This window comes from Furipterus horrens, unplaced genomic scaffold (genome assembly GCF_987537825.1).
Source record: "Furipterus horrens unplaced genomic scaffold, mFurHor1.1.pri manual_scaffold_3, whole genome shotgun sequence".
NCBI classification, from domain to species: domain Eukaryota; kingdom Metazoa; phylum Chordata; class Mammalia; order Chiroptera; family Furipteridae; genus Furipterus; species Furipterus horrens.
In genome coordinates this window covers 129,869-154,742 of record NW_028327173.1, presented here as the reverse complement: position 1 = coordinate 154,742, position 24,874 = coordinate 129,869, and the positions used below count along the sequence as shown (strand labels likewise).

Sequence of the window (24,874 nt, the reverse complement as noted above, 5' to 3'; positions counted from 1 at the left end):
TGAGGGGAGTTGGGGTGCAGCGCGGCCATGGGGGGGACTGGGAGCTCGGCACCATCTTGAGCAGGTGCCCCCTCACCGGTGCGTACTCTCCACAGCCGGGCAGGCCCCCCACAAAGCTGCAAACGTCCTCCACTGTCCACTTGCTGACGTCTTCGGGGGCAGTGGCCTCCTCCCCGTCTGTGAAGAGTCCCCCCATGGTGCCTGGGTGGGGAGCAGGGGTGACTGTTACTAGGACTCTGGCTTCCTCCTGGGCTCCTGCCTGCCTGCCGACCTTCGCCCTCCTTTAGGTGTTGGGTCCATCACTAGCGGATTTTTCTTCCCTGGGACGCCCGAGGTGGCGGGGTGGGGGGGGTGTTTGTCTCCTACCCCGTGGAGGGATCTGAAGCACGGGGGGTGCCCACCTGCGTGGAAGTAGGGGCTGACGTAAGGCAAGCCCAGGGGCAGTGGAGGGGGCAGCATGGACCCTGAGAGAAGCCCCTTCCCCTCCGAGCTGGCCCCTCCAGTTGGAACTTGACCCGGGCTGGGGCCATGGCCCCCAACAGCCGTCATCTCGTGGTCCTCTCCGTCTGAGTCCTTGGGGGGCTCCTCTTCAGAGCCATCTTGTGCCCAGAGCCCAGTCCCGGCGGTCTCCTTGTGCTCACTGGGCCTGGCTGAGGCAGGGCCGGAGCCCCCCTTCCGAGGGGCTCGGTGGGCGGGCTCCCGGGGTGGGGTTGGGGGGCCAGGGCCTGGCGGTCCCTGTGGGGGCAGGGCGAGCAGCGGCGCGGAGCTGTGTCTCAGCACCAGCGTGGTCCCGCGCCGCTGCAGCTCCTCGGCGCCATCCGGCGGGCGCAGCGCAGCCTCCGGCGCCAGCAGCTGCGCCCGGGGCGCGCTCTCCAGCTCCTTCTGACGCAGCAGCTCTGCAGACATCTCCAGCCTGGCCCCGGGCCAACGGGGAACAGGGTCAGCCAGCTCGGTGGTGCCACCTCTTCCCCCACCGGTTCCCGCATCACCTACCGGGCCAGGTTCTGCTTCCTCAGGAGCTCCTGCTGCCGGGCGAGCATCTCTGCCTGGGCAGGGGGCAGGAAGCCGAAACCTGGTGGGGAGGGGACAGATCGCAAAGCCAGGTGGCCCAGGGTCCACCGCCACCCAAGTGCCCCACCCCCCACCCCCGCGCGCCCCTTCTGTCCTTGGCAGTGCTGGGTCTTGAAGGAACATTCGTGGATGCCGGCCAGGCACAGGCAAACCCGGTGGCCCTGTGCGCACGGGTTCCCCCAGGACACAAAGGGCTCGATCACTCGCCTACTCCTCACCTGGGGTCTGGCACAGAGCCGAAGGCACCCCCAAAAAGGGAGGCCTGAGGTGGGGGCCCAGGGTGATGTGCGGGGCATTCTGGGGCGACAGCAAGGGGGCCGGCTGGGACAGCTCCCTGTGGACAGCAGGGCGGTGAGCGCCAAGCGCCCCCCTCCATTCCCGGAACCGCCCCGCCCCTCCCCTTCCCTCCCCGCGGCCCCGACTGCGGCCGCCTCAGCTAATTGCCGGCCCCGCGGGCTGTCGAAGCGCCACTCGTTCAGCTTCGGGTCGCGCGCCGCCCCCGCCCCGGCCCCCGCTGGCGGCGCCAATTAATCTTGGCGGCGGCGCGGAGGCGCTGACCCGGCGGGCGACGGCGACTGCAGTGGTAATTACCGCGGGGCGCGCCGGGACCCCCGCCTCCCTGTCCCCCGGCCCCTGCGCGGCTGGGGGCAGAGCGCAATTAGCTGCGATCCGGGAGATGGCCGCAGACAGTGCTCTGAGGCGGGGGTCGTGCCGGGGCGGCCGGTGGCAGAGGCGGAGAGCCACTGCAGCTTTCTGACTCGCTCACCCCTTGGTCTCTGCAGGTCTGCCAGCTCCTGCCCCTGCCTGGGGTCTCGGGGCCGCGACAAGCCCGGGAGGCCTGTCTGTGCCTCAAAGGCTCCCGAGTCTGAATGCGTGCAGCTGGGGCGAGGGGCCTCTGACTTCCGGTTTTCAGACCTCTCGCTGCCCCCCTCTTCTGCCCCTCGACACCACCCTCTCCATGTGGACTCCCCCCATTCTGCCTCCAGCGTCTTCACCCACCTGTCAGGGGAGCAAAGCCCTCAGCGGTGTCGGGGGCACCTGGGTTCAGCACCTCCCACAGCTGCTCAGTGAAAAGGGAATCTCCCTTAACACTCCAACCAGAGGGCTGGTCCCCTCCATGCCTCTGGCCCAGGGTTACTTTCTGGGGTCTCTGCCCAGTTCAGGGGCCATCCAGTCCCTTCTGGACGGGAGACTGAGAACCTGGGGTCAGCATGGTGCCTGGCGCACTCTACCCGCAGGGCTGGGGCTGGGATGGGAGTTGGGAGTGTGAACGAGTCAAGGTGGCTGACAGGTATGGACCTGACCTGCAGAAACCAGGTAACAAGTCTCCACCCCAGCTTTGTACCCCAGAAACAAGCATAGTGGATATGGGGGCCTCTCTGAGATGCAGGCACCCCACCAGTACCTCTCTGAGAAGGACGGGGCGCCAGCTGGAGCGGGGCCCTGCTTCCGACGTTGACCTGGTGTGGATGAGGGCAGGTGGACTTCCAGGCCACCAGGGCTCCTCACAGCCGCTGCTGCTGCTGCTGCCACCTCCTGCCGGACCCTCAGGAGATCTGGGTGGGCGGGGTGGGGGGGCAGCAGTGACCCAGAGGCCAGGTTCCCCCTGGGCTCGCTCTCTCCCCACCCAGGAGAGCATAGGGCACTGGCCAAGGCCACCAACAAAGCCAGGACCAGCGAGAGCCTGACTCCACTGGTTGGTGGCTGGGACAGAAGGACGAGCAGAGGGCCACAGGGCAGAGGAGACCGCTCATTCAAGCTAGAGGATGCTGGGGTTGGGGTGGGTGGCACCCACCTGTCCCAGGAGGGGGCCAGGCAAGCACCTGAAAGGGATTTCGGGAAGTTAGTAACCAAATTGCATTGGGAGGGAGGGGAAACCCCAGCAGGCAGGGAAAGCTGGTGGTGCATGAACGTTGATATTGACAGTTCAGCAGGCGTGGAGGCTGCAGGAGGGGCGGGGGCTGTGAGACGGCCCAAGGTGCGCCTGGAAGGCGGTGTGACCAGAGTCCGGGAGCTGGACGCTGCCCAGGCGACCCCCTCCGAGGTACCAGGTGGCGCTCACTTAGTCCCTGCGCCGATGCACTCTGCTGCCCATCCGAATCCCTCCAGCCCTGCTTAGGGCCGGGCCTCCGAGTCCCCCCGCAGCCCCCCATTTGTGCAGGCCCCTGCCGCCGCCTGTTTATAAATTAATTACCCGAAAAGCGGAGGTGGGTCCTGCCCGGGCCGGGTGCCAGCCCGCAGAGCCCAGCCGGCGCGGCCGCCTGCATCGATCCCAGCGGGGCCTCCGCGCCCCCGCGCGCGCCGGCGGCCTCGGTTATTTACAGTCGGCTCCGCAGCGGGGGCCGCGGCGCGGGGCGGTGATTGACAGCCCAGCTCCCGGCGCTGCTCCCCGGCGACCGGCGCCCCCTCCCCCGCGCAGGCCAGCAGAGCCGGCCCCAGGCAGGGCAGGGAAAGCAATTAAAAAGGAAGATTTTTAAATTATTAACATTTGGTGAATAATTCAGGCTCTCGGTGCCTGACTGCCCTGGGGGACAGTGCCTTGTGTAAGGAGAGGAAATCCTGCCCCGTTTCCCAGCACCCCCTCACCCACCTCCAACCAGAAAAGCCAAACTCCCCTAGACTGGGGGCTGGGGTCTTCGAGGTCAGGATGCTGCTGGTGGGCGGGCTTGCAACCCTCCTTGAGTGGTGGGATGGACAGATGGCCAGGGCAGAGCAGGGACAGCGCCACCGGCTGCACTCTGAGCACCAGGAAGGTCCCGGTGGCCAAATCCCAACTGCTGCTCCCCTTGCCTCCTGGCAGCTCTAGGGCTGATGGCCGCCCTCCTCTGGGGCCTCCCGCAGGCTCCCCGGAGGAGGCGCTGAACACACTCACACCTGCAGCTGGAGTGGGACGGGCTGCAGGGCACAGACCCAGATGCAGGGACTGCTCAGGGGCACAAGCCCCACTCCCACTGGGCTCACTGAGACGTCTCCTCAGCTGTGGAATGACTGCCCGCATCTGGCAAGAGGGGGTGGCCCTGCTGGGTGGGAGATGGTGGGGGTGGAGCCGCAGGAGACATGCAGGTGGGGGCACCTGCTTAGAGCAGAGTGAGGAGGAGAGCCATGTCCCTGCCCATCTACAAGGGTCTTGTTTGTGGGGGCTGAGGGGCTGATGGACCTGCACCCAAGCTCAGCCTTGTTGTCAGCAGCCAGAGACTCCAGGGTTTCTTTTCAGGGTGGACAGCCTCCAGGGGCAGGGAGAACCCAGCACACATGGGGGGGGGGGGCACCTGGTAAGGGGCACGTACCATGGCTGGGGAAGCCCAGGTGGTAGAGATGCTGCGGGTCCTCAAAGGTGCCAGCCTCACTCAGTGCGGACACCAGCCGGCGGTAGTGGTCCTCCGGGGCCATGCTGGGTCCCAGCTTGGGCAGCAACAGAGTCTCTGCTTGGGGGTTGGGGCACAGGGGAAGCAGTCTTCCTCAGACACTGGCTGGGCAGAGAGGCAGGGCCTCATCTCTTAGAACTGGATGATGGGCTGACCCACCCTGCAGAAGGTCTGAGTTACACTCTCCTTGTCCAGTGATCTACCCCTCCCCCCCACTCCCGTATGGCACCCACCTTCAGGGGACCTGCTCCGAGCCTTCTTCTCCAAAGAGCAGTCAGTGTTGATATGGGGTGAGCGGCCCAGCCTCTTGCCCAGCAAGTCACCTGCGGGACAGTAGAGTGAGATGCGCCCTGTCTCAGGACTGGGAGAGGAAGGACGGGGAGGACCCAGACCCACCACAACTCCAGCCCCCATCCCTGCCCAGCCCAACATCAGCTGGAACCACCCCCATCACTACTCTGGGTGCCCATAGGTCCCAGCCATGACAGCCAGGGGACAATCCTGACCCTGGGCTGGCGGCGGTGGGGGTGGGGTGGGGGTTGTAGATGTGATGGCAAATTTCTGGTTAACAGCCCCGGGTGGCAACTCAGGACCCCAAAGACTCCCTGCTGCCCCCACCCAGCCAGAAGGGTGTCCACTCAGCCCCCTACCATAGAGGAAGAAGAAAAGGCTCCTGATGTGACAACACTGGTGACAGCTGGAGGGGCAGGGTCCCCTGCCAGCGTGCCCCAGTTCTTCCCACTCAGGGAGACCTCATGGCTGTGGGCCCTGAAGGCCACCTCAAGGCCCCTGAGGTGGGGTGCAGCTGCCACACCCAGTACCCCTAGGCCCTTGCCCCCAGGCCACACTCCTTGCTGCCCCCAGAAGGCCTGAGAGCCAGCACCCTGGCTGCTCCTGTTACACCCCTGCCCACCTGCCTGGCAGCTCTGAGCTCTGAGGACCCCTGAATAGCCTCACCCGTGGTGCTTAGCTCCCCCTACCCCATGCCCTACAATAATGGTCAGCCCCGCCCCACCCCTCCTTGAAGTCCTGTCTCAGGCCCCACATTCAAACCATGCTCCTCCATGTCCCTGAGCTAGCCCTCTTCAACCCAGCCCCTGGCATCCAGTGCCACGCTCTCTTGAGCCCAAGGTCTGGGGGTCTCTGCCGAAGAGCTCAGCAGTGGTCCTTCTCTCCTGGGCCCACCGGTGCTGGCCTCCAGGTCTGGCCCCCTCTCCATCTCAAGAGGCTGTCTGGGGGGTGGGGGACAGCAACTGCCCCCTCTGTGACCCAGGACCACCATGACACCTTGGCCAGGGGGCACTGCCATCAGCTCCAGGGCCTAATTCCTTTTCCTTATTCCCTTAATCTGTCATTTTTATCAGCCCGGGAAAGTGCAGCACGATCAATCTCCACTTTACAGCTGACAGAATGGTGCTAATAACTTATTGATCTTGGCCACCTTGCTGCCACTGGCCTGGGCCTAAGGCTCAGCCCAGGCCCTGCCCCACCCCTACCTTGGGGGCTGGCAGGATTGGGGCAGAACATGCATGAGGCCCTGAGGAAGTCCAAGTGGACATCACTGGCCTGGCGGCCTCTGAGTCCCACCCAGGAGGGTCTGAGGACCAGCTGCTCCACATCTGGGGGTGGTCTGGGCTGGGTCCACACCCCAACCTGCACCCACCCTTCAAGGTTGAGCCAATAACCCTGCTTCCCTGGTAACCTGCTTCCCATTTTCCATAGTGGGGACCCCCTTCCCTCTCCCCTTTCTACTGGGATTGGGAGGCCCCCAGTGAGACCCAGAGCAGTGGCTTCAGTAAGGTCCTGCCAGGCGGTCTTGGGTGACCAGTCCTCCATGAGGACACTCCCACTGGGATATGGCCCCAGGAGGCAGCCAGAAGCAGATACACACTCACAGGGTGCCACACCCCACCGGGGCCCCTTGCAGTACCCTGCCCCCCTCCCACCACCTTCCTGCTCAGGACCCAGGAAGGGGCTGGGGCTGTGGAGACAGGAGTAACATGTGGCTTCTGGGGAAGAGCAGGCGAAGACAGGCAGGTGAGCCCACGCCAGGGCCACAGCAGCAACTGGGAGGCTAAGGGGACTACAGCCCTGCGGACACAGCCTGGCCCCGCGTGCAGGTAGCACTTCCTGCAGAGCAAGTGTGACCTCAGCACAGAGCAGGACTGAGGACGCCCTGACCGGCTGAAGCACGGCAGCCTGTGGCCGAGGGTGGGTGCGGGCAGCAGTGGAGGCCCGCCGGCTCCAAACAGCTCAGAATATCTCAATCACTGCGGGGCTCCCGAGGCTCCACCCGATCGATGGGGCAATTAGATTTTATCAGCTGCCTGCTCAGCTGCCTCCAACGGGGCTCCAGAAGCAGCCCCCACCCCCACCTGCAGGGCCTTCCCAGGCACAGGCAAACCGGGGCACCAGCGGGATGCTTAGGGGCGCAGGATGCTGACCATCTCCTGCTCAGCCTTCCTGAGAACTGCAGTCACTGCTGGGAACTTCCCTGCCCAGGGCTCCTGGGACAGCAAGAGACCCTGCCAGCTCCTTTCACACCCCTCCTCCTTCAGCAGAAGCTGGATGGACTATCCCTGCTCTCTGCAGCCAAGTCCTTCAAGGAGGGCCCAGGTCCTCAGGCAATCCCTTCAGAGATGACCCCCATTCTCTGGGGCTTGGTGGGTGCTCCGTGTACATCATACCAGGTGTGTATTTCTGAGCCTCTGTGAGGCCTGCACATCCCTGACCATCCTGCCTTGTCTGCCCCTGCGAGCAGGGGGTGACAGCAGCCTGGGCCACTGAAAGCCCACCCCAGCAGCAGCCACAGTGGAGCCACTGCCTCCACCCCTCCGTCTGCCCGGCTGGCCGGGATTAACACAATTACCATCACATGGAGCCCCTGGGGGACAGCAGGCCTCCCACCTCCCGCCTCCTCCGCTGGCCTCCCTGGCTGCCTGCCAAGGATGTTGGGGGCGGGTGGGGGGGCGGTGGCGGCATCCAGAGCCGCTGAGCAGACACTGGGAGGGTGCAGTGTGGGCTGCGCTTAGGCTGAGCTGCTGTGGCCATGGGACCCCGTCCTGGCCCCCGGCACCCCCGGGGCTCCTCACCTGCACCTCCCAAGCCTATCTCCACGCCACCTCCCTGGAATTCACAGCGGCTCTGATGCTCAGGCATAACGAGGTGGCTGCTGCGGTGCAGGCTGGATATGAGGGTGGGAAGGTCACTGTCCTGGCTGCAGCAATCAAGACAGGGAAGGCGAGACCCCATGAGGCTGTGAGCCCAGCCCTGGGCACCAGCAGTGCCAGACCAAGCTTGAGTGTGGGCTGTGACACCCTGTGGGAGCATCCCCAGGGTGGCCCCACCCAGGGCTGCTCACATCTGCCAAGTATCTGCTGGGCGTGCGGACCTGCACTCGGACCCCAGTGCAACTCGTGGAGGGTCTGTGTGGCCTCTCTGTGCTCTCTCTGGAGCAACCCCTGCTCAGGGGGCAACCTGGCACCCACCAGGTGGGGCGCCTGCCCCCGGGAGCCCAGCGATGATGCCCTGCCACACATTCGGCGCTTGCTGCTGCGCTGGCTGCTTCCAGGAGCACGTCACCCAAGCTCTTCCCACTAAAACTTGCAACTGGCCACAGACCCCCAATTTCTTCAAATAAGAAAACCGAGGGTCAGACCAAAGCCCAGCAGCCACGGAGACACACGTGCATGACACACAGGGGCACATGCATGCTCAGACACAGACCTGCCGCAGGCTGGCCTGGCTAGGAGCCGCTCCCCTCAAGGTCCCAGTAGGCTCTGGCTGCCAGGCCAGAGGTGGGGGTTGGGGGGGGGTTGGGGAAAAATGTAGTTAACTCTTTTGTTCCCTCATTTCTGTTCCTGCTACATCAGCTCAACCCTACATCACAGAACCCCAGAGAGAAGAGGAAGTGAGAAAACCCCAGTGGAACTCTCCGTTAATCAGCACCGAGAAAGGTCGTCTGCTGTCTTGCAGAAGAAGCCAGAAGCAACAGGAAGTCAGGGCAGAGAAGCAAGGCAGGACCGGCCCCCCTCCAGCACCCGTGCTCCCTGGCGCACCTGTAAGAGCAGCCTCCGGGCTGGGCCACTGCAGGGGAACCTCCGCGGAGTGACCTGGGAACCAACCCTGAGCCTCATTAAATAGCCCCTCCCCCGGCCTGCATGGCTGGAGCAGGCTAATCCAGTGCTGGCCCCTAATCCGATCAGTATCAGCTCCAAAGACACCAGGGTTGGGGCTCCCCCTCCCCAGGAAAGGAGGTGCTTCCCATGCAGACAGGAAGGGGGTGGAGTGGGAGCAGGTACTTCAGGGGACTAACTGGCTGCCAATCCACCCCCTCTCATCCCCATTAACTCGGGGGGCAGGGGGTGGGGGGAGGCAGCTGCTGTCTCAGCACCAGGGAGGGGCTGGGCCTAGAGGCAGGGCCAAAGCTGCCCAGAGTTCACCCTTGAGGGGACCCCTTTCTGGGTCCCCAGGGCTCCTGCAGGAGGTGACAAGAGCAGGTGAGAATAGGCCCCATCCACTTGTTCCCCATGAACCCTCAGCCCAGCACCACACAGGGAGGGACTTGGCCCGGCCTGTCCCCCCTACGGCCACTCGCGCTGGCCTGGGGTGCTGCAGCCCCTTGGAGGTGAGGCCTAGTGGGAACCAGGACACCCACTCTCTGCCTTGGGGTTTGTGCCACAGGCACTAAGACAGCCCCTCCCTACCCTGGAGAACCCACTCTGGTCAGTCACTGAACAAATGAGGCTGTGTAAAATCCCCACCGAAACCGCACTCACACCAGGCTGACAACGCAGGAACCCCGTGCCTGGCGCCCCAGCACGAGGTTCTCTCTCGAAGCCATGAAAGCACTCTCTCACCAGTTAGTGCAAGAGAGGAAGGCTCTGCGGCTCTGGGGGTTGGGGGGCAGAGGGTGTGCTGGGACACTGAAGGAAGAAGGACCCCTCAGAGCCCAGCTCTTCCAGGTCACCTCAGCAGCCCTCCCATCTCCTGGCCACCTCAGGGGCTCCATCGGGGCAGGGAGCACAGCTGCCTGCTGCCCCATGCACGGCGTGGTGCCCTGTAGGGTCAGACGGACAGAGGGACAGGGATGAACAGGCAGTAAACGGACAAATGAGGGTGGATGGTGGAGTCAGACGAACAGACAAATGGAGAAGGACAGACAGATGGAGAGAACAATCATGGTATGAATAGACAGATGGACCGAGCCTGAAGGACAGACAGGAGACTAGAGACAGAACAGAGGGACAAGGCCAAAAGGAGTCAGGGAGGCAGAGTGGGGTGGGCAGTGTGAGGCAGCTGGGCTGGGGGTGGGGGGCAGATGGGAAAGTCCTCTTGGACACATCCCCTATCTCCCCTCTGCTAAGACCCAGGAAATCATCTCAGCTGCTTCTAGGGCCTGGGCGGGACACCACCGCCCCTCCCACCTCCTGAGGCCGGCCAGGGAGGGGGGCTGCTGCAGGAAGAGTCTGTCCTGGAAGGAGGAGTCCCTGGGTCCTCTCCAGGCTTCACTGACAAGTTTGTACTGGGGCTGTCCAAGAACAGGTCTCATAAAATGTCATCAGTGTTCATGACGGTTCATAAAAGTGTTCAGTTGGGCAGACCACTTCAAAATGAGGTAGAAATAAGGGTGAAGATGTTTTCATTGTAATTTGGCTCCAGGACCAGACCTTCTCAGAGATGTGAACCATAACACCCCTGGCACAGAGCCAGGCTGGGAGTAGAGTGGGACCAGCTCCCACCTGGGCTCAGCCAGGAAGTCAGGACCGAGCTGGATGCCCACGGCCCACTGGTCCTTCCTGCGGCCTCCCCAGAAGCCTGGGGTAAGACTTGACCCCACTGGCCAGAAACCACAGCCCGGGCTCCGCTCACAGACTAAGCACCCCTTGCCCCTCTGGAACCAGAAACTTGGGTCTCCCCAATACCCCCAACCTCCTCTAAGGTCCCCTCATTTTCCTCTCCCTCTATCCTGCTTTCACCGTTTAAAGCACTGTGGACTCAGCAGACCCCCACCTGCTGGGCGTGGCTTCAAGAGGACCTTTTCAAAACATATACCTAGTCACTCTCCTGCTCAAAAACTGTCCGTGGCTCTCCAGTGCCTGGAGGATAATGACCAAGCACTCAACATCCAAGGCTCTTTAGCATTCATTTGATCCATTTGAGCCAGACTTGCTGGCTTCCCCCTCCCACATATCCTTACCTCATTTCTCAACGTCTTTACAGACATTCCCTTTCCCTAGTGAACTCCTATGCACCCTTCAAGACCCCACTCACACATCACCATTCTCTCAGCCTGGAGGGTGTGTGGGAGGTGGGAGGGGGAGGTTATGGCCAAATCTTTGGGCGGAAGCGCTCAGATAGCCAGTGCCACACGGGAAGGGGAGTGCACTCTGGCTCCAGGGTTGGGTTGCCCTGAATCCACAGCTGTGCTGTCACCAAGGCCCAGGCACATGCTGACAGACGGACAGACGGACCGCAGACGAAGGAGGGGAGCAAGGGCAAGAGGCCGGAGGGATTTAGAAGCAGACGTACAATGTGTTGGGGGAACCCCAGCCCAGGCCTCGGTCCCACCTGCAGGACGTCTCTCGGAAGGAGATGTTCACGTCCCAGTGGGTGTGGATCCTGCAAGGGAAGGAGCGGAGAGTCAGCATGGCCTCTGGCACCACACCTGACAGCAGGGCATCTGTGTGGCAGGCCCCTTGTCCACCCCAGAGCACCAGTCCTGAAGGAACTGGGCTGGCACCAGTGCAACCGCCAGCAGCTGCCACCAGGACAGGCCCTTGGGGCGGCAGCCAGCGCCTAACCACCAGACAGAGGCAGTAGTGGGAAGCACAGGGCTAAGGCTGCTGTGTCCCTAACGTGGGTCCAGAGGAGCCTTGATGTCGTGCTGTGGAGGGGCTGCAACTTCTCTGCATGTTGCTCAGGCGACCGAACCCAGATTCCTGGTGGCCGGGGCTGCCCCAGAGGGGTTGAACCTGGCCAAGCAGTGAGCCCCATGCTTGCCACCAGTACCAACGGTTGGGATATAAGCCAGGTGTGGGGTCCCTGGGCTCCCAGCTGCTGCCAACTGGCCTCCCAGAAATGACCCTGCACCGCCCAGGCAGGAGGGCTGGCAGGACCAGAGGTCGGGCCAGGAAAGAGCGGCCCTGAACCACACCATCCACCACAGCAGTGTCCCCACGAAGACCCACTGGCCTGTGTGGTGCTCCACTGGGAGGCAGGGGTCCAGGAGGGCTCCTAGGGTAGGAGACGCTGGAAAACGTTGAAGGCCTAGAAATTCTGGGAATGAGCCACATGTACCAGATGGACAGACACAGAGGTGAGTGACCAGAGGAAATTCTCTGACAGGAGAGAGGTGAGGTCGGAGGTCAGCAAGGGTGGCCCCAGCCTGGACTAGGTCAGGGAGGACCCAGCAGAGCCACCACCTGCCAAGGCACACGGGCCGCAGTGTCTGGCGGCTGCTCCCAGTGAGGGTCGCCCAGCTCCCCAGCCTCACTGTCACCAGGCTTTGGTGGGACTAGCACCCCACCCCCGCCTGAGTCTCCCTGAGGCCTGTCCTCCCAGTCCCTGGGCCGGAGCCCCCTCCTTCCTCACACCCAGCAGCTCCGTCCCTCCCAGGACCCCTCACTCTGGTCACAGCAGAGATCACCACTGGGGTGCCAACCCCCCAGCAATGACAACCCAGTCCTGGCTTGGCCCTTCGTCCTCACATGGGGCGGGGTGGACTCTCACTGTGGTCCTGGGCAGTGGGGGGGCTGTGCGTTCTTGGGGCCCAGGCTTAGTGTCTGTGGAGGCACGGGCTCCACAGGCGAAGGGCCCCCCTCCAGGCCTGGACGAGACCCAACCTGCCGTCCAGCCGGCACCTGCACCCGCGCCCTCCCTGCCCAGGCCCTCGGGGCAAGTACCTTCTTTTCATGATACGGACTTGTGGGTCGTCCTCCTGCTTCAGGGCTGGCCACTGCCCACAGGTCGGTCCACTCCTGTCACTGTCGCCATCACTGGCCGAGAAGCTGGGGGTCAGTTCTTTCTTCAGGACCCGAGCAGGGGGCAGGGCAACTGTCCTCTTATCAGCCAGCCGCCCCCGGTTCTGGGCAGAGTGGGAGAAGGGGAAGTTAGGCCCCTCAGCCCCCTGTGTGGCTTGCACCCCAGGCAGGCCCCAGTGACAGCCACCTCTCTAAGATTGAGGAGACACAATCACCAGCCCCTGCTCCCTGCTGCCCTTGCCGGGAGTGGAGGGGCCTCCAGCTACCAGGACAGGCTCCAGGGTGGGCAAAAGCCACAACTGCCCAGAGGCCAAGGGCAGGGAGACAAGGCCTTGGGCAGATGACTTTCACCCTGGACAGGTCCGAGGCTCGCGTGTGGGCCCACAGGCTGCTCTGGGCACGGCCTTGCCTGGACTCCAAGGTGAAGCCCAGCCATCCAGGGCCACCAGCATGAGCATGGGAATGCCACCTGGGGCAGACGCAGCAACCCCCCAGCTCCTCAGAGCCCAGAGGGCTCATCTGTCTGCCTGGCAGCCCTACTCAGGCTCTGTGAACCCTCAGCTGAGACCCAACCATGCAGAGCCCAGGTCCAGGGGGTCTGCAGCCTGGGGCCTGGGGTTCACAGATCACCGAGCCAGAAACCCTGACCAGCCCAGAGCCTGGCACCCGGAAGCCCTGAGAGGTCAAGCTTCCCACATGCCCACCCCCACCCCTGCACCCACGGCAATGAGGACAGACTCATGGGCACTGAACTGCCAGTGCCCATGGACAGCAGACACACAGGGGTGTGCCACGTAGGCTTGTGGGTGCTCAGAGCTCGCCGTGCATGCAGGCTCATTTCCTACACACCGCGGCACTGCCCGGGGGTTCAGGTCCCGCTGTCCCAGGGGAAGAAAAGTTAGTGATTGTTCTCTGGTGCGTAGGGAGGTTTTTCTCATTTTATAACAGGTTACTGGATCAGGGAGGGGCAGGGGCGTTGGGATTATCTAATTTTCTCTCTTTTCAGTCCCAAGTCTCCTTAGACCCTCTCCTTTCTCTTACCAGGCCAGCGGGTCCCCACCACAGCCCTGAGCCTGAGGAACAAAGTGTCAGAGGTCCCACCTGCCTAGACCTGGAAGGCAGCTCTGCAGCCACCACAGTCCTGCCCACAGAGCCCAGGTTCTCTTCAGACCCAGACCATTGTCCCTTCCAGACACAGAGCCCCTCAGGCTCCAGGAGCCCAGGCTCCTCCATACCTGCCCTCAGGGGTCTCACCCTCCAGGCTCCTCTAGGATCCTGGTCTCGGCCCAGTGTTGCACCCCCAACAGAAGAGCATGGGTGAGGGTTGCAGGGGGGATGCCCACGTTTGAAACAGCCCCTGCCTGTCAGGAGTGCATTCTACTGGGAAGTCCTGCTCAACTCTGCCCTTCTCTAGCCTGCTGTAGGCCAAGCACCGGGACAGCCTCTCCTGCTCTTCTGCTCAAATGGAACCTACTGAAGAAGAAAAAGGATGCTCGCTCTCTGCTTCTCGTTGTAGGCCAGGGAAGAGTGGAGGGAAATGACGGCGGCTATGCTGCTTGGGATGAGGCCTGGGGTGGCTCCTGAGGGTGCTCCCTGGGAGGTGGGGCTCAGAAGTGGAACCAGAATGGGCAGCCATGACTCTGGCCAAGGACAGGGGACATTCAAGCCTCCCAGGCACACCCCTGCTGAGCAGCACAGATTTGAAAACGGGGTGCCCCCTGCACAAACCCTGGCTCCTCAGATAGTGAGGGTGGCCGCTTGCATGGCTGCGTGGTCCCTGCGCTGCATGCACACCCACATTCTGCCCCGGGACTACCTGTGACTGGGCAGCATGTCCACACCCTTGGCCGCAGCCATGGGGGGTAGGGGAAGCCAGGCGCTGCATGGACAAAGTGGGGGCTGAAAAGACAAGGGTTCCATGGGGCTCCTTCCAGGTCTGAGTCCTCACTCATGTAAATCAGGGGCCTGGGAGCCCCAGACAGGCAGGCAGCCTGAGACTGTGATCCCACCCTGTCCAAGCTGCCACCCCCAGTGTCCACAGGGGGACTGGTGCTGGGCCCAGGCCACCCGCTCCCTTACTCTTGTGGGAGAGGCAAGGCTCGTCCCACCTGACCAGAAACTCCGGGCCAGCCTGGAGGGCACCCAGAGGACCCCTCTTTGGCATCAGCTGCTTGAGAAGGTGCAGAGGTGGAGAGAGAGCCTGGTCTCTGCCCCAGGCAGGCACATGGCAGGAGGGACTGCCGGAGCACACACGCTGTCGGGGGCCCTCGTGTACAGGCCTGCCTGTGGGGACGAGCTCACACCCGTGTGTGCAGTGAGCCCGTGGCCAAGTCCCCCTCCCGTTCTCCTGCCCAACTGGTGTGTCTGTGGCTTCCCAGCTAGCCCAGGTTACCCGCTGCCAGGGCCCAAGAGGAACCGAGAACACCCCCTCCCCCACCCTAATGCTGCTCCAAAGAAAACAAGCCAAAGGTGAAGGCCGGGGTCCCTGGGTCCTCTCGGGCAGGTTATCCGCCTCTGCCTCTCCCACCCCCTCCTGGGGGAGGGGGCTGCTGGGTGGTGCCGTTCAGAGCAGCACACCCCACCCAGCACGTAGCCTGGCTCTAGCTGGCTCCTCCCCAGGGGCTCAGAATCGATCCCTCTCAAGATGTAGTTTCCTTTCAGATCAATGGTCCACCCACTACTGCGAGGAGGGCAGGTGCTGTGGCAGCCTCGGCACCTGTGGCTCCTGCTCTCCTTGGCCATGAGGGGCTCAGTGGATGTCTCCTCCCGGCTCGGGCCACATACCAACCTACAACCAGCCTGATCTCGCGATACCAAAGACCCACACAGCACAGATGCTGCCCCAGACAGTCCTGCACATCCAGGGTCTTGCCCAGCAGGGCTCCAGCCGTGTGCACCCTAAAGAGGCAAGTCACTCACATCCAAGCTTATAACCATCCCAGAACACACATCTGGGCCAACCAACACTGTCACATCCCAGAATGAGCATTACCCTAGGGCTGGCCCCTCTTCCAAGCTGGGCCAGACAACATGGGGACCCCCCAGTTTGGTGAGGGGTCCCCAGGCCAGTCTCCAGGGAGGAACCTTCACACCCTGCATTGTTCTCAAGACTATATGAGAAGCAGCTCCAAGGCTCCCAAGGAGAAGCTTCAGGATAGGCCAGACCCAAAGGGACAGGGGCTCCAGGGCCTCCAGGAGTCCCATCCAAAGCAAAAGCGCCCCTATTTGCCCCTGGGGCTCCCTCCTGCATACTGGCAGAGTTGAGGTTAGGGTTCTGGATCCTACAAAATGCTCACATGCTCCACAGAGGAGAAAAAAAGATCCCGAAGCCCCAATTTTCTCCCACATCTCACCACTGGGGAGGATATTCGACAGCCCGGACAGTCGCAGATCGGAGGGTGCACCTGCAGAATCCCCTTCGACATAAGCGTCTTCAGACTTTTTCCTGCGAGGAGAACCGAGGCAGGGCCGGTGAGGGAGCGAGCGGCACTCGGGCGCACTTCGGGCCGCAGTCAGCAGCAGGGCCGGGCCCCCTCCATCAGGGTGTGAAAACCCACCTCAGTCCAACTTCCGAACTTGCCACCCAGCCCTGCCTCCCAGCCCACCATCGCGGACCCCGTAAGGATTTGCTGAACTCAGGAACGGAAAGTCCCGGCGAGCGCCCTCGCCCGACCAAGGGCAGCCTTTCCCACCCCCACCCCCCATTTTCTTCCGCTCCACCTCCAAATCCGTCCGCGGGAACCCCCATAATAAGGGCCAGGGAAGGTCGAGCCCGGGGGCAGGTGAGAGGCGCAGTCAGCACCTGGGGCTGCGCCTGACCTCGCAGCGGGAAAAGGGCAGCCACTAGGAAGCCGCGAACCCGAGTCGAAACCTACTGGGCCCCTAACTTTCTAACGTCTCCCACCCCCTCTCACCGCGGTTCTCCTGCTTGCCGGCTCAGGCGCCCGCCCGTCGCGCCCTCGGAGTCAGACTCCTCCAGGAGCCCAACAGGCTGCTCCCAGTTCCGCCGCCGCTCCCGCCCCGCGCGCGCCCCCCGCCACGATGCGCGGCCCCGCGGCCCCCACCTGCTTGCGCCACCGCTACGCCTGCCCTTCTCTCCAGCAGCGCGCACCCGCACCCTGGCCTCACGTGTGTCCCTCCACTCCTGCCGGAACCCTTGGCTCCGCGTCAGGGTCGGGGCGAGGGGGGGTGTCCTGCCCAACCGGCCTCCCGCCTGCTCTCCCGAGTTCCCGTAAACTTCCCCCGCGCCTCGAGGCCTATGAGTCCCGAAAGGACCTTCGGAGCGGAACGAGCGGCTGGCTAGTGCGCAGCAGGGAGCCCAGGGCACCGCGGCCGGAGCTGGGCGAACCGTGTAGGCCGAGGGCGCCCTGCCCAGGTCCACCTAGGAGCGGGTGCTGCTGGGGGGAGGGCGGGGGGGAGTGACGGGGGGGTGTCCCTGCTGCAGCCCCGGAGTCACAGCGCCCTCTCTGGGCGGCGATGGAGTTTCCCACATGGTAGAGTGAGTGGGGTCTGGACTCACGGGTCCTCGCGCAGCAGAGGGAGGGACGGTAGCAGCCCGCGCCCCCACCGCGGGCGCACCTTTGTGGCGGATGCTGCGCTTCCAGTCCTTGGCCGTCTCACGGCCGCTGACAAACTGGAACTCGTTGGGAGTGAGCCACTCGCCGCGGTGGCGGATGGACGGACCCTTGCTGCCCTGGCACAGTTTGCGCACGTAGAGCAGCGCGCGGTTGGCGCCGCACTCCACCTCGATGCACGGCTCGCCGTTGTCCAGTAGCGGCTGAAAATCCGGTGCCGCGGCCGCCGTGGCCGAGAAGCGCTCGAGGGCCAGAGGGTCCCGGGGCAGGTGGAGGTGTGGGGCGGCCTCCTGCAGGCTCAGGTAGGCTCGCGGGGCGCGGAGCGGCGGAGCCAACAGAGCCTCGTAGCCGGCGGTCGCGGCGGGTAGCGAGGCTGCCGGAGGCAGCGCGGCCACGGCGGGCAGTGGCGCCAGGTAGCCGGGCAGCGGCGGCAGTGGCAGCGCCGCCAGGGTCGGATGGAAGGTGGCTAGAGCCAGGGCCAGGTCTTCGCGACCCGGGAGCTCCTTCTTGACCGCCGGCATGGCGGGCCAGTGGTCCTGCAGCCCGGCTCCTGTCGCCGGGTCAAGTTGTCCCCGGGCTAGAGTTGGATCTCGAGGTACAGGAACCCGGGAGGCGCCTGGCCGCGGGCCCGCCCTAGCTGCTACTGCGCCTCGCCGCCACGCCGCCCTCCGGGCCCCCTCGGACTGCTGCCCGGCCGGCTGGCTGGGCCTCGGCAGCCCGAGACATGGTGCTACCGCAGCTGCTACCGATCCCGGATCGACGCGCCAAGCGCCGCAGCTCCAGGGCCCTAGGGCTCCTCGGGGCGCCGGGCCACCTGCGCCCGCGCCCCCTGGGGCGGCCCCGCCCCCCCCGCCCCCCGCTCGCCGGTCCGCCTGCGGGGCGGAGCCGAGCAAAGAGGAGTCTTGCTGTCTTAGGACCCGCGTCCCGCCCCGCCCGGGGGTCCCAGGCCCCCGCCGCGCCCCGCCGCCCGTGCCGCGCACCCGCGTACACTGGCGCGCGCCCGCTGGGAGAGGACTTGGAAGACTCCCGCTGCCGCCGCCACCGCCGCCGCCGCCGCCACCACAACTTGGCCCATTTAAAAGGCCCCGGCGCGGCGGGCGGGCGGGCGGGCGCGGGCTCCAAGAGGGGATGCGTGACGGCCGACCAGGCTCACACAGGGGAGGCCGGGCAGCGGGACAGGGCCGCACCCCCTGCCTTATTCCTCAGTGATCGAGGATAGCAGGAAGGGAGACCGAAGACGGGGAAGGGTGGGGGGCGCGGGCTAGCGAGACGCGGCGCGCACGGGAAGCGCCATTGTTGAGAGAGTTACTGTTGGGACCCGCTGTTGGAGTCTGGGACTCCACGTGGGGCGCTGGCGGGCCCGGATCCCGAGGGGGTTCCTGGCAGAGGAGGGGATCGGGGATTGAGTTCTCCCGCTTCCCTGACAGATGTGGGGGTGTGAGCCTGCAGCTCTGCAGTGCGGGTGGGTGGCGGGCGTCTGTGCACCTACAAGGTGCGAGGCCGTGGGTTTGTGGTGTGTGGCCTTGGCAAATGTGCCCAGGAGGGTCTGTGTACTGTCAATAACAGTAACAATTCTGCTGGTTATTGTCGCCTTACTGTGAACTTTACACCCTTGGCTCACTCGATCATCTCAATGTTACATGTACGTCCTTATTATCCCCATTTTACAGATGAGGAGGGGGAGATACTGAGAAGTCAGTAACGCTCCTGATGACACACAGCTGTTTCCAGGCTGTCTGACTTCAGGACAAACAGTGTCTGAGCCATGAGGTGGGACAAGAAAATGGGCTGGACCCAGTCTGGGTGAGGGGTGGGGGACGGGGCACGTGGGGAGAAGGGGCAGGGAATGGCTCCCTATGAGGAGCCGATCTGGGGAGGAAGGACCTGCTGCATCCATGTCCACCTCAGTGTCCTGGGAGGGCAGGAATGAGGTCCCCCTGGTGATCAGGACACACCCGTGCACGTCTGCCTGTGGCCCTGCACTGGGAGACGTAGGAAGAGAAACAGAGAAACCCAGCGATAGCTGTTGAGATAGGCTGGCCTCTCTCTGCTGCGTCATGTTGGACAAACTACAAAGTAACCCCAGGTCCCAAGCCAGCCACCAGCCCCCGACCCCTGAGTCTCTGAGGTGCAGCCTGCAGCATCTCTGTGTGGGCCCCTCCCTGACCACTCACTTCGGGGCCAGCTGGATCACAGTTGGCAGGAGCACCTTCTGCAGGGGAGGGGCTGGGAGTGAGGGGACACACCACCACCACCCACCCCCTCCCAGACACCAGCACCAGCTGGGCACGTGGCTGACCGTTGGTGACCGTTCTGCTCCCTCACCGACACGGCTACCAGCCGAGACACCAAGATCTGCCTGGGAACAGAGGTCTGGGCTCAGATCAGGAGCTAACGTGTCTGCGCACCCAAACCTCTGCACCTGCTCTGCCTGCTCATGTTCCCATCTGTCTGCTGATGGGAATGTAGGGATGCATGTGAGTGGCCCCCTTTCCCCCACAGCCCCTTTGCCCCACCTGCAGCCTGAACCCTTGCCTGGACTTCATCCAAGGTGTGATAATTGGGGAGCTCCCCCCACGCCTGCCCTCGTGGCTCCTACCTCGCTCTCAGGTGTGATGCCTTCTCGTCTAAAGGATGCAGGAGGCAGTCCCTGCCCAGCAGCCAGGGCCCAGAGAGGAGCCATCCTGTCCACACAGAGGCTGTCAGGGCTCAGCTGGGGGTCAACTGGGAGGCCAAGGTGCCCACTGTCTGGCCACAGCCCTGACCCTGCCACCAAAAGACATCCCTGCACCCAGCTCCTCTGCCTGCACCTGCCCAGAGCCTTGGGCCTCCTGGCCCCTGAGCCTCACACTGAGCTTTGGGGAGGGAAGGCCGGGGAGGCCCCTCAGGACCTGAGCAGGTACCACGGGGCTGTCAGGCCCAGTCCCTCCTTCAGCCTGAGCCTACAGAGGGGACCTCCTTTCCCTTCTGCAGGACCACCCCTCACCTCTCCTCAGAGCACAGGCCCACAGCCGATCAGGAGGGACGTGGGGTCCCTGCTCCCGCTTTCAGGTGTGGGGCTAACCCAGCTCACCCACTCTAGCCTCCATGCCCCCATCTGGCCCCACTCTCTCTAGAGGACCAGGGTCCCTTCCTGAGGACCAGCTGGGTCTGACCCTTTCCTCCTAGGGAACCCCCTTCCAGGGCCTTTGCTAATCAGGACAGTACATCCCTCCCCTTTCCTCCTCTTCATGGGGTACAGACCCCTCAGCTGTCCAGCGTCAGAGCCATTTCTGCACGGGGACCAGGACCTCTGGACATCATACCCCTCCCTCCAGGATCCGCTCGCTTCCTCCCACGTGTCCGCCTGCCTCCTGGTCTGGCGCCGGGGCCCCGCAGGTGCCTCTGCACTTCTCAGGCTGGAGCCAGAGGCTAGAGAGACAGAATTTTGGCGCTGGAATCACCCCTGCCTGGCAGCACCGGGGCAAGGGATGGAAGGCAGGCGGGGTGCGCAGCCACAGCCCGCCTCCAGCCGGCGGAGGCCCCGCCCAGCCCTGGCGGCGCCGTCGGTGCTCGCGGTCCCCCAATCGGGCCCCGCCGCTGGGCTGAGGCCGGAGCGGCCTCCGCCGCCAGGGAGGGGGCGGGAGTCATAAATAACCCGCCGGGCGGCGCGGCCCGCGGTACAGACGACGGTGACCCGAGACGTCCCCGGGGAGCGCGGGGGCGGCCCGCCGACCCTGCTGCCCCCAACCCTCTGGCGCTTCCCGATTCCTTCCTCCGTTCCCAGTTGGTGCTTCTGCCAGAACCCGCTCTCCCCTCTCGAGTTCCTGCCAACGCCCCTCTCCAGACCGCACCCCTTAGAGCCGCTGTCTGTCCACTCCTGCGTCCATCAGTCATTTATCGGCACCAGATGCGGGGTGACCCTAGCAAGAGAGACCGAGAGGGGAGGCTGAGGAAAGCAGTGCGTCCCTGAGGCCCCCGGGGCAACGGGCCTGCCCTCTGGCCTGGGCTCCTCCAGGGGACTGAGGGGCTGGACAGCAAACCGCCCCACAGGCGTGGGCGTAGCTGACGCTGAGCTGTGAGGGAGCACACTCGTTGCACACACACCTGTGCCCACAAAGCACCCCTGCCACCATGCCTTCTGGAAGCACGCACAGCAGTGCGCACACACCCAGCCAGGCCTGCAGGAGGCACGGAAGCCCCACGGGCTGTGCACAGGACAGGTGTCCGCAGACGCTCACCCCTCCCCCACAAACACACAGTGTGTGCACTAACTTACTCAACACCCTGCATGCTCCTCTGTGAATGGGCTCAGAGTGCAGAAGGTAGGAAGCGCTCCCAGGGAGGGTGGGGGGCAAGCAAAAGGAAGGAATAGAGTTCCCCGGGCACCTGGGAGCAGGAGAATCTCACGAATGTCACCCCTTCCCCTCCCTGCAGAGTCTGCAGCCTGGACCTGCCTGGGGTGTGGAGCCTGGAGGGGGGGTCCCTGGAGGCTGCTGCAGCCCTGTGGGGTGGCTGTGGGCACCGAGGCCTGTGCCATCCTCGCCCCGCATGGCACAAGCCATTGCAGCACCAGGATCGTCCTTCCTTCAGATGCCAAGTCAGGGCGGTGGTGACCAGAGCTGAGAGACTGAGCTGGGCCAAGCACACCTGTGTTGCGGGAATGTGCCAGCAGGGCCCAGGGTGACGGAAGAGCAGATGGGACCTGAGGGTAGAGGGATACCCAGGTGTTCACGTGGGCTCCTGCTGAGTTCAGCAGAGGCCCCTGTCCTGGTGCACATCCGTACTTTCCTCCTGTGACCACAGCGCTGCCAGTGGATCCCACGTGAAGGCCTCAGTGACCCATGCTCCTCATCTCGGGATCTGTGCCCTGGAACGTCAGCCCCGCCTGCTCTGGTCTTCAAATGTGTACCTGGCCGTTCCCTGGGCAGACCCGTGATGCTCAGAACCTGCCCCAGTCCTGGCAGAGACCAGAGCTGCAGAGCAGGCCCCTGTGGGGACAGCAGGAGTGGGCACTGGGGGAGGAGTGGGCTCAGAGGGCCTTTCTGTGAGATGGAAGTAGAAGAAGAGCAGACATCCGGGTGGTCACTGACAGCAGGAGTCGAGGGAAGCTGGCTGGGGCCCAGGGGCCGACTGGGTAGGCCTAGAGGGTGGCCAGGAGTTGCTGCCCCGAGCCCCGGGCTGTGCGAGGAGTCCAGACTGGCCCGGAAGTAACCGCTTATATGTCGGGCTTCCTGCTGATCAGGAGCATCCTGTGAGCAGGGCTTGCGTACCCACATGCCCACATCTGAGGCCGCGCACGAGCCATTCCAGGGCGGCCCTCTCAGCCCAGCCTGGCTCGCAGCACCCAAGGCCACAGGCATCCTCTCTAGCAGAGAGAGGAAGCTCATGAGCCTGGCAGGCTCTCCTGGCAGGTCCTTGATGTTTGATAGGCGTTGCCGAGACTGAGAGCTGAGGTTGGAGCCCAAGGACAGGCATGGCGCTGAGGTCCATACTGGTGAAGCAGGTGGCACAGAGACGCATGATGGATTCCCATGCAAACCCAGTCCTGCACGGAGAAACAGGGGCACCCGCAGGACAGGCGGTGATGGTCAGAGCCCTCCTGATGCCGGTGCCGTGATCCTCCCATGAAGGGCCTTCTGGGCTCCCAGGAGGGGTCAGGAGGCATTTTGTCCTCCAGAGCCTCCCACAGCCAAACTCGGGCACAGGAGGAGTACACGGGGAGCCTCACAATAAAGAAAAATAGCCCGAGCTTCCTGGGCAACAAGCAGGGTGCATCCGCCCAGGCCCCGGCCCAGCACACACCTGTAGCCCATCCTGTGGGCACAGAGTGGCAGTGTCCACAGGGGCACACAACACAGAGGGAACACGTACCCCCTCATTCACACCCCCTGTCACGTCTGGCTGCTCCCCGGACCACCTCTTGGTCAGTAAGTGGGGTCAGGGGTGTGCAGGAGCTCATATAAACTCCGGAGGCTCTGACCCTCTTGCATTTTTCTTGACTGAGATTTTCAGCCCAACAGGATTCACGGGTTCCTCTGTGCGACCGGCTGTGTATTGTAGACCCTGCACCAAAGCAGGGTTGCGGCCCCCACCCGCCAGCACCTGGAGGAGAGGTGGGGGATCTGCGTCTCTGTCACACACAGTCCCACTGTCAGGATCACCCAGAGGGCCAACAGTCACTTTGTCACCACTGATTTATCATGTCATGGGTTTTCAGAAACTGCGAGCTAAGGTGGACACGAGTCCTACCCTGTTTCCCACCACAGCTCTGGCGCAGGGTGGCTCTGTGAGGTCACAGATTGAGCCTGGACTCCCCTTGCCAATAGACCTTCTTCTAGGGACAGGCTGAGTCAGTCACATCCTTGTGGGGGGCACTGATGTCACTGTGGGTGCTGTGTGTGTGAGTGGTGAGCCATCCACTGTCACGCTCTCTGTGTCTGCAGTGTCACTGTGGGGTGGCCCTGCCCGTGGTGCCACAACAGCAGGAACTCTGTGATGCACAACTCTCTGGAGCTATGTGCGGTGCCCCGAGTGCGGCCTTAGAAGTGGGTGCAGCCTGGCATTGCAGAGACCGTGAGGGGTGCCCACATACGCAGGTCAGACCTGAACCTTCCATGGGCAGGCAGAGGGCAGCCACTTCAGGGTGATATCCAGGGCCCCAGCCTGGCACTTTCTCCAGGGCCTTTAACATGGTCCCGCCTGCACTAAGGAGCTGGGCAGGCCGCTTGGGGGCCCCTGAGAAGTGGCAGGAGAGGCAGCTGGCGAGCCAAGGCTGGTCTGACAGTTTTTACCTCTGTAGAGAGGGGTGTGGGACCCCCAAACGTGGGATTCACATGCCCACAGAGGGTTTTCACCTTCGTGTGCTAGCAGATGTCAGGTGCTGCAGGCTCCATCTGTCTGAAGAACAGACCGGCCATCCTTCTGGAACTTGCCCCCAGTCAGCAGTTGAATTACCATGTGTTTGAGGCCCAGCAGGCATGTGTGGGCTCTTGAGCCCTGGGGCTTCAGAGCCAAGATGAGCAAAGCCAGGCTGGGGCTGGGTCATCCCATCCTCCCACCAGGAACATGGCTGTCAGCTTCTGCTTGATGCTCATGGGCTGTTCCCTGTTTCTGCTCTTTTCTAGCCTTGACACATTGGGACTTTTCTTAGCACTTCCAGTTGCTGCTTCCGTGTGTATTAGCTGAGCTCCAATGTCCTGAGACGTCTTCCCAGATCAGCCTCCTGTTCCCTCACTTCTCACTCCTCCTTTCAGGATGCTCTTCTGCCTCCCCCACCCTTCAAACCTAGGGTGGGCAGGTGGGCGAGTGGAGGGGTGGGTGGGTCAGTGGATGGGTGGATAGATGGGTGAATGAATGAGTGGGTGGGTGGATGACTGGCTGAGTGGATGGACAGGTGGGTGGATGGATGGATGGGTGGGTAGGTGGGTGGGTATGTGGGTGGACAGGTGGGTGTGGATGAATGGATAAATGGATGGTTCTACCCTAGGTTGCTCTCTTCTCTTCCACATGTACTTCTGTGGTTTTCTTCACTCATTAGGGCTTTGACTCTCCAGCTTCAGTCCAGACACTCAGGAGTCCACAGCCCGCTATGTGCGTGCACCTCACAGTCCCCAGAGCCCCTTTCCCACCACCAGTTCTCATCGCCACCTCGCTCTCCGTCACCCAGAGAACTGGCACCCTCTGGACTCCTCCCCATTAACCAAGTAGCAACCTCCTCTCTGCTCCTTCCCAGGCCCCTCTCACCCTCATGACTTCAATGACACCCTCAGACTCTGCCCGACTCGCCCAGCACGTCTGGCCACCCTGCCATCCAGGCCTCGCCTCTGCCTAGGAGTCCCACTCCCAACATCACTATTCTGAACTCACTCCCTTAAGACTAATGTAGCACCTTCTGCCTTTG

General features: G+C 63.5%; 1 protein-coding gene and 1 long non-coding RNA gene across 4 annotated transcripts in view; one reads left to right on the top strand and one right to left on the bottom strand.

Moving 5' to 3' along the window:
* Positions 1-17,794, bottom strand: part of SAMD11 (sterile alpha motif domain containing 11) — an 18,734-nt gene extending 940 nt beyond the window's left edge. The window contains exons 1-12 of one of the 2 annotated variants that reach the window (XM_090268380.1): positions 16,997-17,794; positions 15,772-15,863; positions 12,341-12,522; positions 11,007-11,057; positions 7,529-7,653; positions 4,670-4,759; positions 4,359-4,496; positions 2,477-2,627; positions 1,290-1,405; positions 994-1,072; positions 402-913; positions 77-201 (exon numbers count right to left, since the gene is read on the bottom strand). In XM_090268380.1, the coding sequence (XP_090124506.1) occupies positions 77-201; positions 402-913; positions 994-1,072; positions 1,290-1,405; positions 2,477-2,627; positions 4,359-4,496; positions 4,670-4,759; positions 7,529-7,653; positions 11,007-11,057; positions 12,341-12,522; positions 15,772-15,863; positions 16,997-17,513 (2,178 nt within the window). In that variant the 5' untranslated portion in view covers positions 17,514-17,794. The remainder of the gene's footprint in view (positions 1-76; positions 202-401; positions 914-993; positions 1,073-1,289; positions 1,406-2,476; positions 2,628-4,358; positions 4,497-4,669; positions 4,760-7,528; positions 7,654-11,006; positions 11,058-12,340; positions 12,523-15,771; positions 15,864-16,996) is intronic. The other variant, XM_090268381.1, reaches the window with a different exon arrangement.
* Positions 16,880-24,874, top strand: LOC150014014 (uncharacterized). 2 transcript variants are annotated; one of them, XR_016509610.1, is made up of 4 exons: positions 18,573-18,762; positions 19,333-19,469; positions 24,099-24,271; positions 24,512-24,874. It is a non-coding gene; the product is annotated as an uncharacterized LOC150014014 (long non-coding RNA). The 2 variants fall into 2 exon arrangements; XR_016509609.1 differs by lacking the exons at positions 18,573-18,762; positions 19,333-19,469 and adding an exon at positions 16,880-17,294.